The 15,164-nt window shown below is 41.3% G+C and overlaps 1 protein-coding gene across 1 annotated transcript in view; it reads right to left on the bottom strand.

Annotated features, from left to right (window-relative positions):
- Window positions 1–236: 236 nt before the first annotated feature.
- The window catches only part of b4galnt3.S (beta-1,4-N-acetyl-galactosaminyl transferase 3 S homeolog), a 34,452-nt gene continuing 19,524 nt past the window's right edge, over window positions 237–15,164 (bottom strand). Inside the window, exons 7-19 of the mRNA XM_018254849.2 lie at window positions 14,514–14,592; window positions 14,287–14,353; window positions 13,878–14,006; window positions 8,124–8,233; window positions 7,208–7,308; window positions 7,068–7,129; window positions 5,428–6,790; window positions 4,434–4,735; window positions 3,934–4,087; window positions 3,245–3,317; window positions 1,898–2,051; window positions 1,679–1,805; window positions 237–1,307 (exon numbers count right to left, since the gene is read on the bottom strand). Coding sequence (XP_018110338.1) covers window positions 1,196–1,307; window positions 1,679–1,805; window positions 1,898–2,051; window positions 3,245–3,317; window positions 3,934–4,087; window positions 4,434–4,735; window positions 5,428–6,790; window positions 7,068–7,129; window positions 7,208–7,308; window positions 8,124–8,233; window positions 13,878–14,006; window positions 14,287–14,353; window positions 14,514–14,592 — 2,833 coding nt within the window. The 3' untranslated portion in view covers window positions 237–1,195. The remainder of the gene's footprint in view (window positions 1,308–1,678; window positions 1,806–1,897; window positions 2,052–3,244; window positions 3,318–3,933; window positions 4,088–4,433; window positions 4,736–5,427; window positions 6,791–7,067; window positions 7,130–7,207; window positions 7,309–8,123; window positions 8,234–13,877; window positions 14,007–14,286; window positions 14,354–14,513; window positions 14,593–15,164) is intronic.

Here is a 15,164-nt window from a genome sequence, read left to right as displayed (position 1 = left end):
GGTAATAAGATAACAGCTCCCTGGATATAAGAACAACACTCAATAGTAAAAATCTAGGTCCCATTGCAACACATTCAGTTACATTGAGTAGGAGAAACAACAGCCTGGCAGAAAGCAGTTCCATCCTAAAGTGCTGGCTCTTTCTGAAAGCACATGACCAGGCAAAATAACCTGAGATGCACCTACACACCAATAATACAACTAAAAAAAATACACTTGCTGGGTTAGGAATAAAATGCTACATGGTAGAGTGAATTATATGCAGTGTAAACACTGTAATTTAGATATAAAAACTATGCCATAAAAATCCCTTTAAAGAACTGTACTATTTGCCCTAAGGTGCTCTAATTCCCACAGCTCAAGGAACTTATGAACCCCTAACCTGCCCAGCAGACAAGCACATACAGTAGAAGAATGCCAGGTAGACTTAGAGAGAACAGTACAGCCTCTTAACTGGGGCACCTTTATAAATATAATTCTAAGAGCTCACAGGAGAAGAGAGAGAGAACGGAGAACAGGAGCTGCTCACTGTAACAGTGACTATTAGTAAATAATTATAGTAAACTAGAAATTTGCTTGAAATAGACCTATGTATAATGCAATCTATTCACTGGGATTTCTATGAGTTGTATTCGGCATTTGTTTTACTTTCTTCTCTAAGGCCTACAGGCTCTCTGTTGTCTGAAGAGCTGAAGTCGGTGAAGTCGACTATAGAACTAAACAGTCCTCCTTTGTATAAATAACATAAGCAAGTCTCTATAACTTGCTAGCTTTGCCACATCCTCTGCAAATCTGTTCCCAGCATCTACTACTCACACTTCTTGTTCATACTTGCATAAGGGATTACCCCTTCTAACACCCCGGGGTTCAAATAAACTCAAGTGACAGATTCCTCGTTGTCCATATAACGATGATCATAATGCCACGGAAGATGCACCATCGTAGGACATCCTTCATTAAAATTCCTGTCTGCTTTTGCTGCTGTCCAGAATATAAAAACAGTTATACAAATGTTAATCCCAAACATCCACAGGCAGTGTATGACTTTTATAGGGCAAGGCCACAAGTTGAGCTCAACTCTTCTGGGTTCTGGTGACGTTATCCAGAAGGTTCCTGTGTGCTCCTGGAAGCAGCAAGGTTGGGTCAGATGTTGACCTCAAACAGAAGATGTTTTTGACTCCCCGATGTCTGTTCATCATCTCCAATTAGGGGCCTGTCGACGGTTCCACATGCCACGCTTGGAATGGTAATGGTGGTAGAAGTTTCTCATAGCCACACGCTCCACTTCTAGACCAGCCTGGATGATCCTGGTTAAGAAGAGAAGGATCAAGGTCATCTTACTGAACAGTGGATTCCATCATGCATGGGGGTTTTCTTGCTAACTTCAACAAGGCTACTCTCATAGCTGAGAGACATTTCATTCAAAAGTTATTGCTATCTTAAGACAGTGATGCAACCATGATAATGTAGCTCTAGAAGTCTGCAGCAGGACCCACAGATTAGCAGTTGCAGGTAGCAATAGTCAGGCATAGTAATGATGGCACTAGGATAAGACCACATATCCAAGCTGTCCAACCTGCTCCTCTTCAACTGTGGTCGAAGTACAACTCCCAGCACCCACAGACAGCGAATACATGCACAGTAACAAGGCTGGATATTGACATGCAATTGTTCTCACCTGTCAAGCAATTCCCAGTCCTCTCCACCCCATCGTTCCTTGAATTCCTGTGTGTTCATTCCCCCAATGTGATCCAAGTCAGACTTGTAGATTCCCAACAGGCCAAATCCATTCACCTCCCAGTAACCTGTAGAATGGAGAATGGTAAAAGCTCATGAAAAGTCCTACTAGGGAAGTAGCATAAATTATATATAGATGTGAGTAACAGTCGAGTCTTACCCTCAGGCCAACGAGGTGTTGCACCACAGTCCAGCCGTATCACCATGGGGGCGAAGACCATCTTCCCTTCCACGCAGTGCGTGCGCATAGAGTCAATAATGGATGGAGGGAAGTGCATGTGTAGGTCACACAGAAACAGGATGCTGTGCGGGTTCTAAAAAACGAAAAATGAATCTTTCTTTTACAAAGGGCTGGTCTTAGAGAAATGAGGGTAATAAGGCTTCAGGCTACAACTGTTGACCTGAAGGTCATCAGAAGCTGGAGGCCCCATGTTAGCCAAATGTAACATAAATATGAAATATATTCATGAATATACCAAACAATTTGTATTATTTTGAGGTCCAGGGGGAACCCTTTTGAGGTTCAGTTCTTTTGTCCTGGCCTAAAACAGTCTTTGTAGCATATTAACTGAAAAATCATCTACCCACAAATATACCAATGTTTCAGCAACCCTCAGCTTTCCTCACAACTGATTTATTCTGTTCATTTCTACTTTCTGGTAAATAATAAACCCTTAAGTTTTTGGAGAATTCCACATTTAAAGTTTCTCCATTCTGCCGATATTTGTGGGTTGTGGGGGAAATGACTTGATGGAGAATAAGCTTCATCTAGAGGTGAAAGTTCCATCAACCTGCTTTACATTCCTATAGATTGGAAAACCAAGCTCCAGTCCACTCCCTGACCTGAGAAGAGAGTATCTCAAGAGCAGGAAGTCCAGATAGAGCTTTGTAGCCGGGTTTCCTATAGGGGAGGATTCAAACTTGCAAGTATTGCTTGGGCATCATAGTTTAAATTATTGACTTTGCAGGGGAGTAACTATAGCAGTATCCATCTATTGCAGGGATCCCCAACCTTTTGAACCCGTGAGCAACATTCAGAAGTAAAAGGATTTGGGGAGCAACACTAGCATGAAAAATGTTCTTGGGGTGCCATATAAGTGCTGTGATTGGTCATTTGGTAACCCCTATATGGATTGTCAACCTACATTGAGGCTCTGTTTGGTAGTGCATCTGGTTTTTATACAACCAAAACTTGCCTCCAAGCCTGGAATTCAAAAATAAACTCCTGCTTTGAGGCCACTGGGAGCAACATCCAAGGGGTTGGAGAGCAACATTTTGGAGAGCAACATGTTGCTCGCGAGCTACTGGTTGGGGATCACTGGTCTATTGGTAGGAGGGTCCGGGTGCTAAAGATACGTATGTCATTTTGTGATATGTCATTATATGTAATATTTGCAAATCAGGTCCACTTCTGAGGTGTTTGGCTCCTAAAATGATTTTGCTGCATGGTACTGTAAATCTGTTAAGGTAACTAACATTCAAGCAATCCCACTTTGGGGTAACTCACCTTTACTAAATCAATTCCAGCCTGCAGCCCAGCAGAACGCTCAAAGCTTCCCTGCAGCTTTACATATTGGTAACTGGAGGGAACAAGTGCAAGAGAAAGGTCATATAAACACTCCTGCATAGAGATCCCTTAGAATTTGCATATGGTTAGACACATAATCATGAGAACTAAAATACTATGGAGTTTAGCAACGCCAAGGTCAATTCTCCAAAATTCTTCTTTGGATTAGGCAGAATTTGTATATAGTATCTCATACAGTTCACTTATATTCCCTAAGGACAGAGAGATTCTTAAACTTACAGACAGCCCCTTAATAACAAGGAATCTATCAACACCCACAGATAGTCCTTTGGTATTGACAAAACATTCAGATCATAGACCTATGTGTCTTTGTCTCTGCAAAACCTCCAGATGGAGAAGTTAAAGCCTTTTTATCTTGCCTCCGTCACTTTCACCCAATGGTCAACATTGTTTATCCGTGCATGTCATCCAGCGGCAGGTCCGGACTGAGAATTAAAATAGGCCCTGGCAATTCAGGTACACAGAGGCCCAATCAGCCCACATAGAGTCCCAAACAGCCCCTACCAGCCCACTAAATACTGACTTTCTATGGGACCTTATAGCAGCCCTCTGGCATTTGCCAGAACCCACAGATTGCCAGTCTGGGTCTGTCCAGCGGTTACAGTTACCTGGGAACGTGTGACTGTCTCAGTGCAGCTTCCACATCGAAGTCTGTGCTGTTGAAGTCCACAATAATTACATTGAATCGGGAGTCTAGCGTGGCCAGGTATAGGGTCTCCATGTCTCTGATAAATTTCTGCACCCAACGGGCTTGGTTTTTAACTAGAGGAAGAAAAATCCAGCAGATGGGTAACAATTGCTACTAACCTGCACCCTAGAACTACAGCAACTCAAGCAGTGGGCTGGGCTAAAACACCAACATAAAACATGTTAACACTATTATGTTGGTTGGTAGTAATGGTCAACAAGGCTCCTTTATACTTATTTGACACTATGACATGCATGTTAGTAGGTAGTAATAGTCAACATGACTCCTTCATACTTACTTTGCACTATGAAAAGCATGTTGGTAGCTAGTAATGGTCAACAAGGCTCCTTCATACTTACTTTGCACTATGAAATGCATGTTGGTCGGTAGTAATGGTCAACAAGGTTCCTTCATACTTACTTGGCACTATGAAATGCACGGTTGCCTGTGGGTTCCAGTTGAGGCCACTTGGCCAGCACAAATCAGGTTCAAAGTTAGCACCAAGCAGCCTCCGGTAGGACCCCCACATCATGTTTTTCATTGCTCTCTCTTGCTCATCATCCAAAGAGAAGATGCCCTGCCACTTGGGAGCATAGACATAGTGAGCGAATCGTTGGATATGGCCGTAACGGTCTTTCAGCTCCAGCTCAAGAAAGTAGCGGCTGCCATGTAGGTAATCCCGGCGTTTCTCTACATTTATAATATTCAGGAGGTGATACATCCTGGAACGAAGGAGAAAAGTTGCAGGTCACCGCTTAAGCAAATTAGGACAAACACTGTAGTTTAGCACACACATTCTAAAGAGGAGCAACTGGATTATAACGCTATTTCTCAATATGCTTTCTCTACAGATTACAAAACACTGTTGTTTTTGCCATCCTGCCATAGTTTCATAAATATAAAGGAAAGCAGTTAAAGGACCAGATGTTACTGGTCCTTTAAGTGTTCAGCCCTAACTGGATTTTCAACTTGGTCTCCAACAATATTTAGGAGACCAAATAAGCACTGATTTCAAATACTACCCATATCTGGATTTCAGACTGGTCCCAACCCCTCTGTAGAAAAACTCATCACCATACTGTGTCCCACAAGAAAGTACTTGGGCAGCTCTGTTCTAGAGCATACTGTCTGCCATCATTATTCTTTCTGATAAGATTTATGATCTCACTATAGTGACAAAAGTTCCTTTCTCGCAAACTCGCCTGTTTTCCGTTTGTATGGACAGTGTAGTATCGGGAGCAAAGTTAGCTTTTATAAGTAATCAGACCCTGGCCAACATTTTTCACTTGTTATTGTATGTTCCATGTTCCTTTTTTACCTGCACTCTTCCTACTTTTCCCCAAAGTGTGGCCTATTTCTTCAACCTATACCCTGTGCACTATTATACAATTCATACATTGTTTCTGATTCTTACCCTCTGAACTTTTGGTTGAGTTTCCGCATAAAAGCTGCCACCACCCCAACAACCTCTCTCTCTCGGAGCAACAAATTGCCAGATGTGTTGCACTGAAGATCGATTGAGTCTGGCCGAATGATTTGGAAATCTGTCTGACCAAAATCGAACGTCTGATTCCAGTTCACTGACTGTTCATAAATCAATGGGTACTCCATGTCTTCTTCCTCATCCTCCTCCTCTTCTTCTTCTTCCTGTGGATCATCATCATCATCATACTGGGCATTAACAGGTCTTACCGCATCAGATGGGATATCTACTATGTTTTTCTGCTCTTCAACTTGTTCAAGGTCTGGTCTTTTAACTCTAGGGTCAAAGCGTCCCAACCTGCTAATATCAATAAATTCAGGTTTCTGACCCTCCTCCTGTTGAGGCAAAGGAATTGCAATTTCATTGTTCTGCTCTTCAACCCGCTGAAGCTGTAGATCTGGTCTATTGACTCTTGGGTCAAAGCGTCCCAACTGCAAAACACTGATAGGTTCAGGCTTCTGCATTTCCTCTTTTTCTGGTTGAGGTACAGGATTGCCAGTCTTATAGGTTGCAATATTCTGTATCTTCCCATCATTCAAGTTTAATTCCAGGTTTCTTGCATTATCGAGTTTTGCCTCAGTCCTTGATTCTGCTCTCTCTCCCCTTCTATATTCATACATTTCCACTTTAGGTTGTTTAGTCCATTCTTGTTTAGGCTCATATGACCATGAATATTTGGTTTTAAGTTCAACCTTCAACTTGTTTGGCATAGTTGTTTGAGTTATCTGCTTGTTTCGATAAATTTGATCTTGCTCATTTCCTATTTTGTTTTGAGTTATTGCCTTAGCAGTACTTTCAGTAAATTGAGGCATCTTTGCTTTTCCTACAGCACTTTCTCCTAAATTGCTCTTGTTATCCTTCAACCTTCTCCGTCCTGGTTGCTTTCTTCTGTCTCTGTGCCTTTCTTGTGCTGCTCTTGGTCGCCGGACCTGGGATGAATTCCTGGTGTCTGGCTGAGAATGCACTTGGGAGCTAAATGTTAGGGTGGGACTTGCATTGTCCACATCTGGTATGATCTTGTCTTGTACATTGAAAGCCATCTTATTTTGGACATCAGATACAGAAACAGCAATATTCACAGAGGATTCAGTCCAATTCTGAGGATGTCTGGATTCAGTTCTTCTGTGAGGTCCTGCCCTGGACCTTTCTGAAATCCCTGGTTCTCTTTTACTTATAAGAGAAAGAAGTTTTCTTTGCTGCCTCAGACTGTTCTTTCTGGGCACATCACCTCTATTCTCAGATTCTTGTGCCTCCTCATATTGAAAATCTGAAGGGTTATAATCTTCAAACATACCTGAAAATGTAGAAAATATCAAACAAGGATTATATGTAGCAAATAATCATAGTGCAAGATACCATTTCCATGGCCAGTCACAACGAAGAAAAAGGCAATTATTTGGTTATAATTCATATATGCTGACGTATACTTCCAAAAGCCCTTCTATGAGCATAATAATTATTTTAGGATTGGAACATATGATTACTTTATAATTAGAATTTAAGGATGTTTGGGTATTCTGATTCTCCTTTATACTGCACTAGGCATTAAACACCTGCAAAAATGTACGCACCTGGCTGAATGTTGGGCTTCTGTTCTGGTTGGTCCATCTTCATGTATCTTTTATATGTGAATCTGTTAAATCAATCAAAGTTGTTAGAGTTGGATCACAATTATAACAGAGAAGCAATGGTTAGTACGATGGAAATTTACCTGTTGGAGCGTCTCATGTTCTCTTGATAGATGCACTGGTTGTCCTTCTCCATGTGAGTGAGACGCGTGTAATCATTAGGATACACATAGGTCAAGTGAACCTGCAGGAGGAGATGCAATACTGTATGGAGGGTCCACTTTCATGCTTAGTTCTGCTCCCAGACCATAAATAATGATGTCATCCATGGTGGAGGATGACATCACTCTGGCACGTGGATGTCATTACTAGATCAGGACTTGCACCCTTTATGATCTTACTTGTTACCCTTTATCATTGCTCACTAACAAGGTATTTTGTTATATAGACTGTTGGATGGATATGAGAAAACCAGGAACATGATGCGTCTGAGTAAAGAAGTAAAGAAAGTATTGGACTGGACCTCCTATGAGACCTCAATGATATAATATGCCTATCATAGGTCTATACTTCTATCCTTCTCATAAACATATTGTCCTTTTCCTTGTAGCTTAGGTCCCATAAAGTGTTAGATAGACCTAGGGCCCACCGGGAGATCCTCTAGTACCCTGGCAGCCTAGTTTCCTTCTCATACACTTGTGTGACTTGTAGATTAGCTTCCATAACATCCAAATGATGGAATGTTTGGCCAGGGTGTACACAATTAATATGACCCTGCATGAAACCTGCTCACTAAGGAGCTTCCTCATGCACTAGTAGAAGGCACAGAAATTTCCATTTGGGAGGACAGATCAGAAGATAGGGTTTCTAAAGTCTCAGCTGATGGGCCAAGACACATTCTATGAGTGGTCAGCTTTAGGTTATAGCCCCTAAGGATTATTCCCACTTCTTTTTACCTGCCCTCCAACTCGCACCCCACCACCACCTCTATATACACAACAATCTTTCCTTATTGTGTTATCATATTGTATCCCTTTATTATGCAACAGAGCAACTTACAAACTGGAGTCCCTGGTAACGCTGAAGAGGGTATCCTTCCACCAGGTAACTGGGCTTGTAGGAGCAGGTTGGCAAGACATTACGTATGCGATTTTTCGTCATTAGTGGAACTGGAAGAGGTAAGATGCAAAGGAAAAGCTAAGTATAGATTAGTATACTATAATACAATAATGCTTTATGGCTGGAATTCTAGATAAAGTATATAGGTGGCCTTACAGGGGCCAACATGAGCTGCTGACTAGGTCACTTTGGATAAAGCAGCTAGCTAGCTTATTTTGGTAGGGGACCAAAACAACAGACTTTTTGATCAGTTGGGTTCCCAATAGCTAATGCCTTTTTTTGGTAGAATAGTATTCCCAGAGCCCATACACCCCTCCCTTGTTATCTCTGGCATCATCTCTGATGTCATGTCCAATGTCAGCTGAGGGGGACAAGCTTAGGTCTTCGAAACCCTTCTCAAACTTGTCCCAGGTTTGCTCTGGTTTGAGAAGGAACAGGTTAGAGTTGGGGAAGGTTGGCCATCAATACTCTATTGGCCCCAGTTATGATCCAATACGATCTGTAGATATATCAGACTTGAAATTCAGTTTTAAATTACTATAGAGCAGAGAAGACTTGACATGAAGTGGAAAGCTGGGGTAAAATAAGAAGTGTTAGCTAAAGGTGAATAAGCAAAACTCCATGATGCTTTCATTATAAATTTGATTGTACCAGTTGCAGCTAGAGCACTCTGTCTTTGTTGGTAAGATAGTTGTTATGTAGGATCGATATTTGTTATAACAAGCACTGATGATTATATACTCTTTATTCTACCATACAATGGGAACACCATGTGTTGACTGTTACTCATGGGCGGATTTTCATTAAGGCTTGGGGAGGCTAAGCCTCCCCAAACCTGTTTGTTCAAAAAATAAATAAAAAAACCCTCCAAAAAAAATCAAAGCAAAAAAAGAAAAATCCTTTATTGACTGACCGGTGGTTCTGTTTCTATCTGTTTAGGGGGGTGGGCAGCTGCCGATACCATATTTCTACATGTCAGGGTAATTCCAGTGTGCAATGACTTCACCATGAGATTTGAAGGAAATCTCGGGAGATCTTATACAGGTGAATTCCACAGCCGTTCTGAGCTCCTTTAACTGTGCTCACAGTTAGGGAGAAATGATTAAACTACTGCAAGGTAATCCCAGATCAGTGGCGTAACTAGATATTACTGGGCCCCACAGCAAATTATTTTTCAGGCCCCCAAAATTTTTATCAGTTGACTTGTTTTACCAATATTTATTGAAACTGTATATGAATTAGGGCCTCGTGGGGCCCCTATACCTCCTGGGCCCCCCTGCAGGCGCAGGGTCTGCTTCCTCTATAGTTACGCCCCTGTCCCAGATGGATCCACTCTGGACTGAAGAGAAAGGAACTATACTGCAAGTGCTTTATTAGCTAGCCTCATACAATATATTTAAAGTTAGCCTGTAAAGAGTCTTTATAATAGTCTTGTCTTGTAAATTGTGCCACGTGGTGTCTTTGCTGTTCTGTGTATTTGTGACAGTCACAGAGCTACCCTAAGACTAGTGTGTTTCTGAGTCCCTAGATTTGTGCTACATTCAGTATTCTTATAGGTGTGTGATAGCAGACCCATGTTACTCCCCATCAGCGCTGAAATTAGAGCAGTGGGAATAGTTAAAGTGGTTGTTCACCTTTAAATTAACTGTTAGTATGATGAGAGTGATTCTGAGACAGTTTGCAATTGTTTTTCATTTTTTATTATGTGTGTTTTTTTAATTATTTAGCTTTTTATACAGCAGCAATTTCAGCAATATGGTTGCTAGGGTCCACATTACCCCAGCAACCATGCATTGATTTGAATAAGAGACTGGAATATTAATAGGAGAGGGACTGAATAGAAAAATTTGCAATAAAAAGTAAGTAACATTAATATTGTAGCCTTAAAGAGCATTTGTTTTAAAGATGGGGTCAGTAAAACAAATGCTCTTTACAATATTAATGTTATTTAAAAAACTATTGTTATATAAAACCAATTGAAAAGTTGCTTAGATGTAGCTATTCAATAACATACTAAAAGTTAACCTAAAGGTGAACCACCCCTTTAAAGGTGCTGCAAGTTATGATAGAAGGAGACAGAGAAGAGGCTGATTGCATACCCAGAGTGAAAGGCATAACAGTTCAGTCAGTAAAATAAAAAATTTAGGGAAATTAGGAGGAGAGCCTTGTGCGTTAAGAGTGATTGCATTACAAATTATAATAGAAGAACACTATTGTCTTACCTCACTGTCTACTCTCTAGTGCCAGGGTCACATACAATGGATTCATTAGTGGTGCTAACTTTCTTATTAACGGTGATTTATAACATGAATTGGCCCTAAACTATAAACTTAAGGTAAACTGACCCCTGGTATCTCATAAGGGCAATACCCCCTCCCTGTGTCCATTTTTAGATTAAAAAAAAAGTCCTCTGGCTGAGGCTAAACTGTATACCTCTGAGGTAGTGCCCAGGTGAGAGCCAATCCAATTACTCTTAAGCAGCTAGGCCAGATTGTGTAAGTGCAGCAGATTCTTGTAAAACTTGCCTAAGAAGATAATATTAAGAATTAGGTCTGCTTGGTGGGCAGCTTGGGCCCCACCAAATTTTGATCTGGACAGTATGTTTTTTTCTTCAGGCTTTCTGGTTCAGTGTGTAAGACTGCATATTCATTGCATTTTATGTAAAAGTAGACCAATAAAATGATTTGATGGTAAACAAACTTTATCCATGTGGAGTGACACATTCGTCTGCTAGTTACTTAGTATTTAAAGGAAAACTATACTCCCCGAACAATGTAGGTCTCTAAAAAGATATTGCATAAAACAGCTTGTGTAAAACCCTGCTTCATGTAAATAAACCATTTTCATAATAATATACTGTTCTAGTAGTATGTGCCATTGGGTAATCATAAATAGAAAATTGCCATTTTAAAAAATAAGGGCCGCCCCCTGGGATCCTAGGAAGAATGGTGCACATAAACATACCAAACAAACCATACATGTTAGGTCACATAAGCCAAAGCTTGATAAAGGATAGTTTGTGTCCGAAAATTCTCTATGCTACATTGAGATAAAAGCGGTTTTAATGAAAAACCTGGAGTGCTGCAATCTTTATACACATAAGCCAATTAACAGACAGATTTCTGTCTTTTGCTTCCACACTTCTTCCTGTTACAGTTAGAGCTGCAGTATTTCTGGTCAGGTGATCTCTTCCTGTTACAGTTAGAGCTGCAGTATTTCTGGTCAGGTGATCTCTTCCTGTTACAGTTAGAGCTGCAGTATTTCTGGTCAGGTGATCTCTTCCTGTTACAGTTAGAGCTGCAGTATTTCTGGTCAGGTGATCTCTTCCTGTTACAGTTAGATCTGCAGTATTTCTGGTCAGGTGATCTCTTCCTGTTACAGTTAGAGCTGCAGTATTTCTGGTCAGGTGATCTCTTCCTGTTACAGTTAGAGCTGCAGTATTTCTGGTCAGGTGATCTCTTCCTGTTACAGTTAGATCTGCAGTATTTCTGGTCAGGTGATCTCTTCCTGTTACAGTTAGAGCTGCAGTATTTCTGGTCAGGTGATCTCTTCCTGTTACAGTTAGAGCTGCAGTATTTCTGGTCAGGTGATCTCTTCCTGTTACAGTTAGAGCTGCAGTATTTCTGGTCAGGTGATGTCTAAGGCAGCACAATATTTACTTAAATATATATGTTTGTTAAGATTCTTCAATCTGGAGTGCTGCAATCTTTATACACATAAGCCAATTAACAGACAGATTTCTGTCTTTTGCTTCCACACTTCTTCCTGTTACAGTTAGAGCTGCAGTATTTCTGGTCAGGTGATCTCTTCCTGTTACAGTTAGAGCTGCAGTATTTCTGGTCAGGTGATCTCTTCCTGTTACAGTTAGATCTGCAGTATTTCTGGTCAGGTGATCTCTTCCTGTTACAGTTAGAGCTGCAGTATTTCTGGTCAGGTGATCTCTTCCTGTTACAGTTAGAGCTGCAGTATTTCTGGTCAGGTGATGTCTAAGGCAGCACAATATTTACTTAAATATATATGTTTGTTAAGATTCTTCAATCTGGAGTGCTGCAATCTTTATACACATAAGCCAATTAACAGACAGATTTCTGTCTTTTGCTTCCACACTTCTTCCTGTTACAGTTAGAGCTGCAGTATTTCTGGTCAGGTGATCTCTTCCTGTTACAGTTAGAGCTGCAGTATTTCTGGTCAGGTGATCTCTTCCTGTTACAGTTAGATCTGCAGTATTTCTGGTCAGGTGATCTCTTCCTGTTACAGTTAGAGCTGCAGTATTTCTGGTCAGGTGATGTCTAAGGCAGCACAATATTTACTTAAATATATATGTTTGATAAGATTCTTCAATCTGTCACTTAATTTGATATAAACGTTTTGGGGGTATAGTTTTCGTTTAACCATTCAGCCTGTGTTAGAGGCTTTATAGTCAGCCCGTGTATGGTACAGATTTCAGCCTGATCATGCTGGAGTGCTTTGTTAGACACAAATCCACCCCATGTGCTCATTGACAGACTTTTGGTAATGCCACATAATATGGGACTGAATCAGCTGTTTTTTTGTCAATGGAAAATTGGTGGCAAACCTACACTTGCATTAGCCTCCCCAAACTAAAATATCACCCTCCGCCTATGCTTGATAAAGGGCTGGAATAGCCCGAAACGTCGCTCTGCTAATGGCATGAATAAATAACCTTTGATTCACATATCGGAGTGCTGCTGGAGTTATTGCTTTTCATTTGAATTTCTCCTCGGGCAGAGAGGAACACAGCTGTGCACCCGACGCTGCAAAAGGTGATTCTGTGTAAGTGTGGCACCTTACTGATGTGATTTGATTACCCTCCGCCTATGCTGTTACTACTATCTGTGAACCAAGTATGTGCTCCCCTACCCCTACCCTTGAAAAAAAAAAAAAAAATTATTAAAAAAAAAGATAGTGAGGTATTATTCTACAGCTCACCCAGAAACTGGATGACACCTTCCCTCCTCTCTAAACCATGGCACCAGCAACACCAAGACATTGTTTTTGAACCAAACACACACAGCTCTATTAGGGTAAGGGCACACGTGAAGATTTGGGAAGATTTAGGGCAGAGACAGACGTGCAGATTCGTGAAAATTTAGTCGCCTGAAAGCTAATCGCCTCTTCTTCGGTTGACTGATCTCCCTGAAAAGCCTTCCTGCTGGCTAGAATGTAAATTGCCGGCGGGATGGCACTCGGAGGGCTTCGTTTTCCGAAGTCGCCCAAAGTTGCCTCACAAAGTAACTCCGGGCGACTTCGGAAAATGAAGCACTCCAAGTGCCATCCAGCCAGTGATTTAGATTCTAGCCGGCGGGAGGCAGTTCGGGGAGATTAGTCGCCCCAAAGAAGAGGCAATTTATTGCCGGCGTCTAAATCTCCCTGAATCTTCACGTGTACCCTTAGTTGCCCGTCAATAAGTCGCTTCTTCTTCGGGGCGACTAATCTCCCTGATCTGCCTCCCACCGGCTAGAATCTAAATCACTGGCGGGATGGCACCGGAGCGTTTCATTTTCCGAAGTAGCCCGAAGTTTCCTCGTGAGGAAGAAGCGATTAGTCGCCAGGCGACAAAATGACAAAACTGATAGGATTCTTGAATGGCTAACACTTACACGCTTGATCAGTCATTCTGGCCAATTCCAGAGGATGGGAATAGAAAAGAAAGGTGCCCCCAATATTACCCACCTTTATAAAAATGATCCCTTTTGTCTGGTTTTAGCATATCTGCTGGATGCTGCTCCAAACCTTCGCTGTGAAAGCTAGCCGCTGAGACCGGAATTTGGGTGGTGTCGCCCAAGGAATCCCCTGTGTCATCTGTGAAGGAACAGAGAGATGGAGACACAATAGAAGATCAGTTAAACAGAATATAGAGGAGAAAGGGCAGGAGGGCTTTGGAGTATGACGAGTGACCATTATGAAGAACAAACATAGAGTTGGGTAAAAGAAGTGAATCGGTGAGTAATACATTTATAGTCACAAAGTTCATATTTGGTAGACTTTGAAGGGAGGAGTCATATCAATATAGGAGGGTTTATAACGAGTTACATGATAACTGTGACCTCACAAGTTGTGTAGCCGACATCACTGAACTTACTGGAGAAAAGAGACAGGAACCGGGAATCTATGACCATGAACGGAGAGGTGAGTTCTGTGAGACGCCACTGAAAGAGACAGACATATGCGGAAATGCCACAAGACAAGTCTGTAATCCATTTAAATTTATCCCATAAAGCCAAAAAAAAAAACCCGGTCATAAAAAGTGAAATAAAGAGAAGGTCAATCTTTATCATGAACAGTTTATGTTTAAGGAGCTTTTGTTACCGCCACTTCCACGTGGTCTGTTCCAGCGTTATCTTGTTTGTGCAACAGCTCAAAATAATACTTTACTGTTGGCGACAACCTAAAGAACAGGAGAAAATAGGGTGCAACGTCACTATAATAGTTAATGTAGCACAGGCACATGGTCACCCACAAACCTGAGGATAAGTAAACCTTTAAAATAAGTGATTGTAAAATTGATGAGAGTGTTATTCTAAGCACTTTTGTCCTTTACATTCATTATTTATTTTCTTTTTATTCCAAGATATTAAGGGATACATGTGCTGTTAATATGAATGAATTTTGTTCCAACAGCGCCACCTGCTGGTCAGTTTCTGACCAGTCTGACCACCAAGTAGTCAGGGAAGTTGTCAGGAGAAAGAAAGAGGCTGCTCTGATGTTCTTCTGCTTAGGAAAGATGTGAGAAAGGTTTCTAATTGTTTTCCTAAGCAGAAGAACATCAGAGCAGCTTCTTTCTTTCTCCTGACAACTTCCTTGACTACTTGGTGGTCACCAGGAAACCTCAAAAGAGGCTGACACAAGTCTGGACCCACAAAGTATTAAAGCTGGAGTCAGATTGTAAAAGGCTTATATATTATTCTCCATAATTAAGAACCAAGGCCTGGCGCGTTTCGTATGTACCAGGGACACTTA

This window comes from Xenopus laevis, chromosome 3S, assembly GCF_017654675.1.
Source record: "Xenopus laevis strain J_2021 chromosome 3S, Xenopus_laevis_v10.1, whole genome shotgun sequence".
NCBI classification, from domain to species: Eukaryota; Metazoa; Chordata; class Amphibia; order Anura; family Pipidae; genus Xenopus; species Xenopus laevis.
Note: the sequence above shows the minus strand (reverse complement) of the source record. Positions and strands in the feature narration are given on the sequence as shown.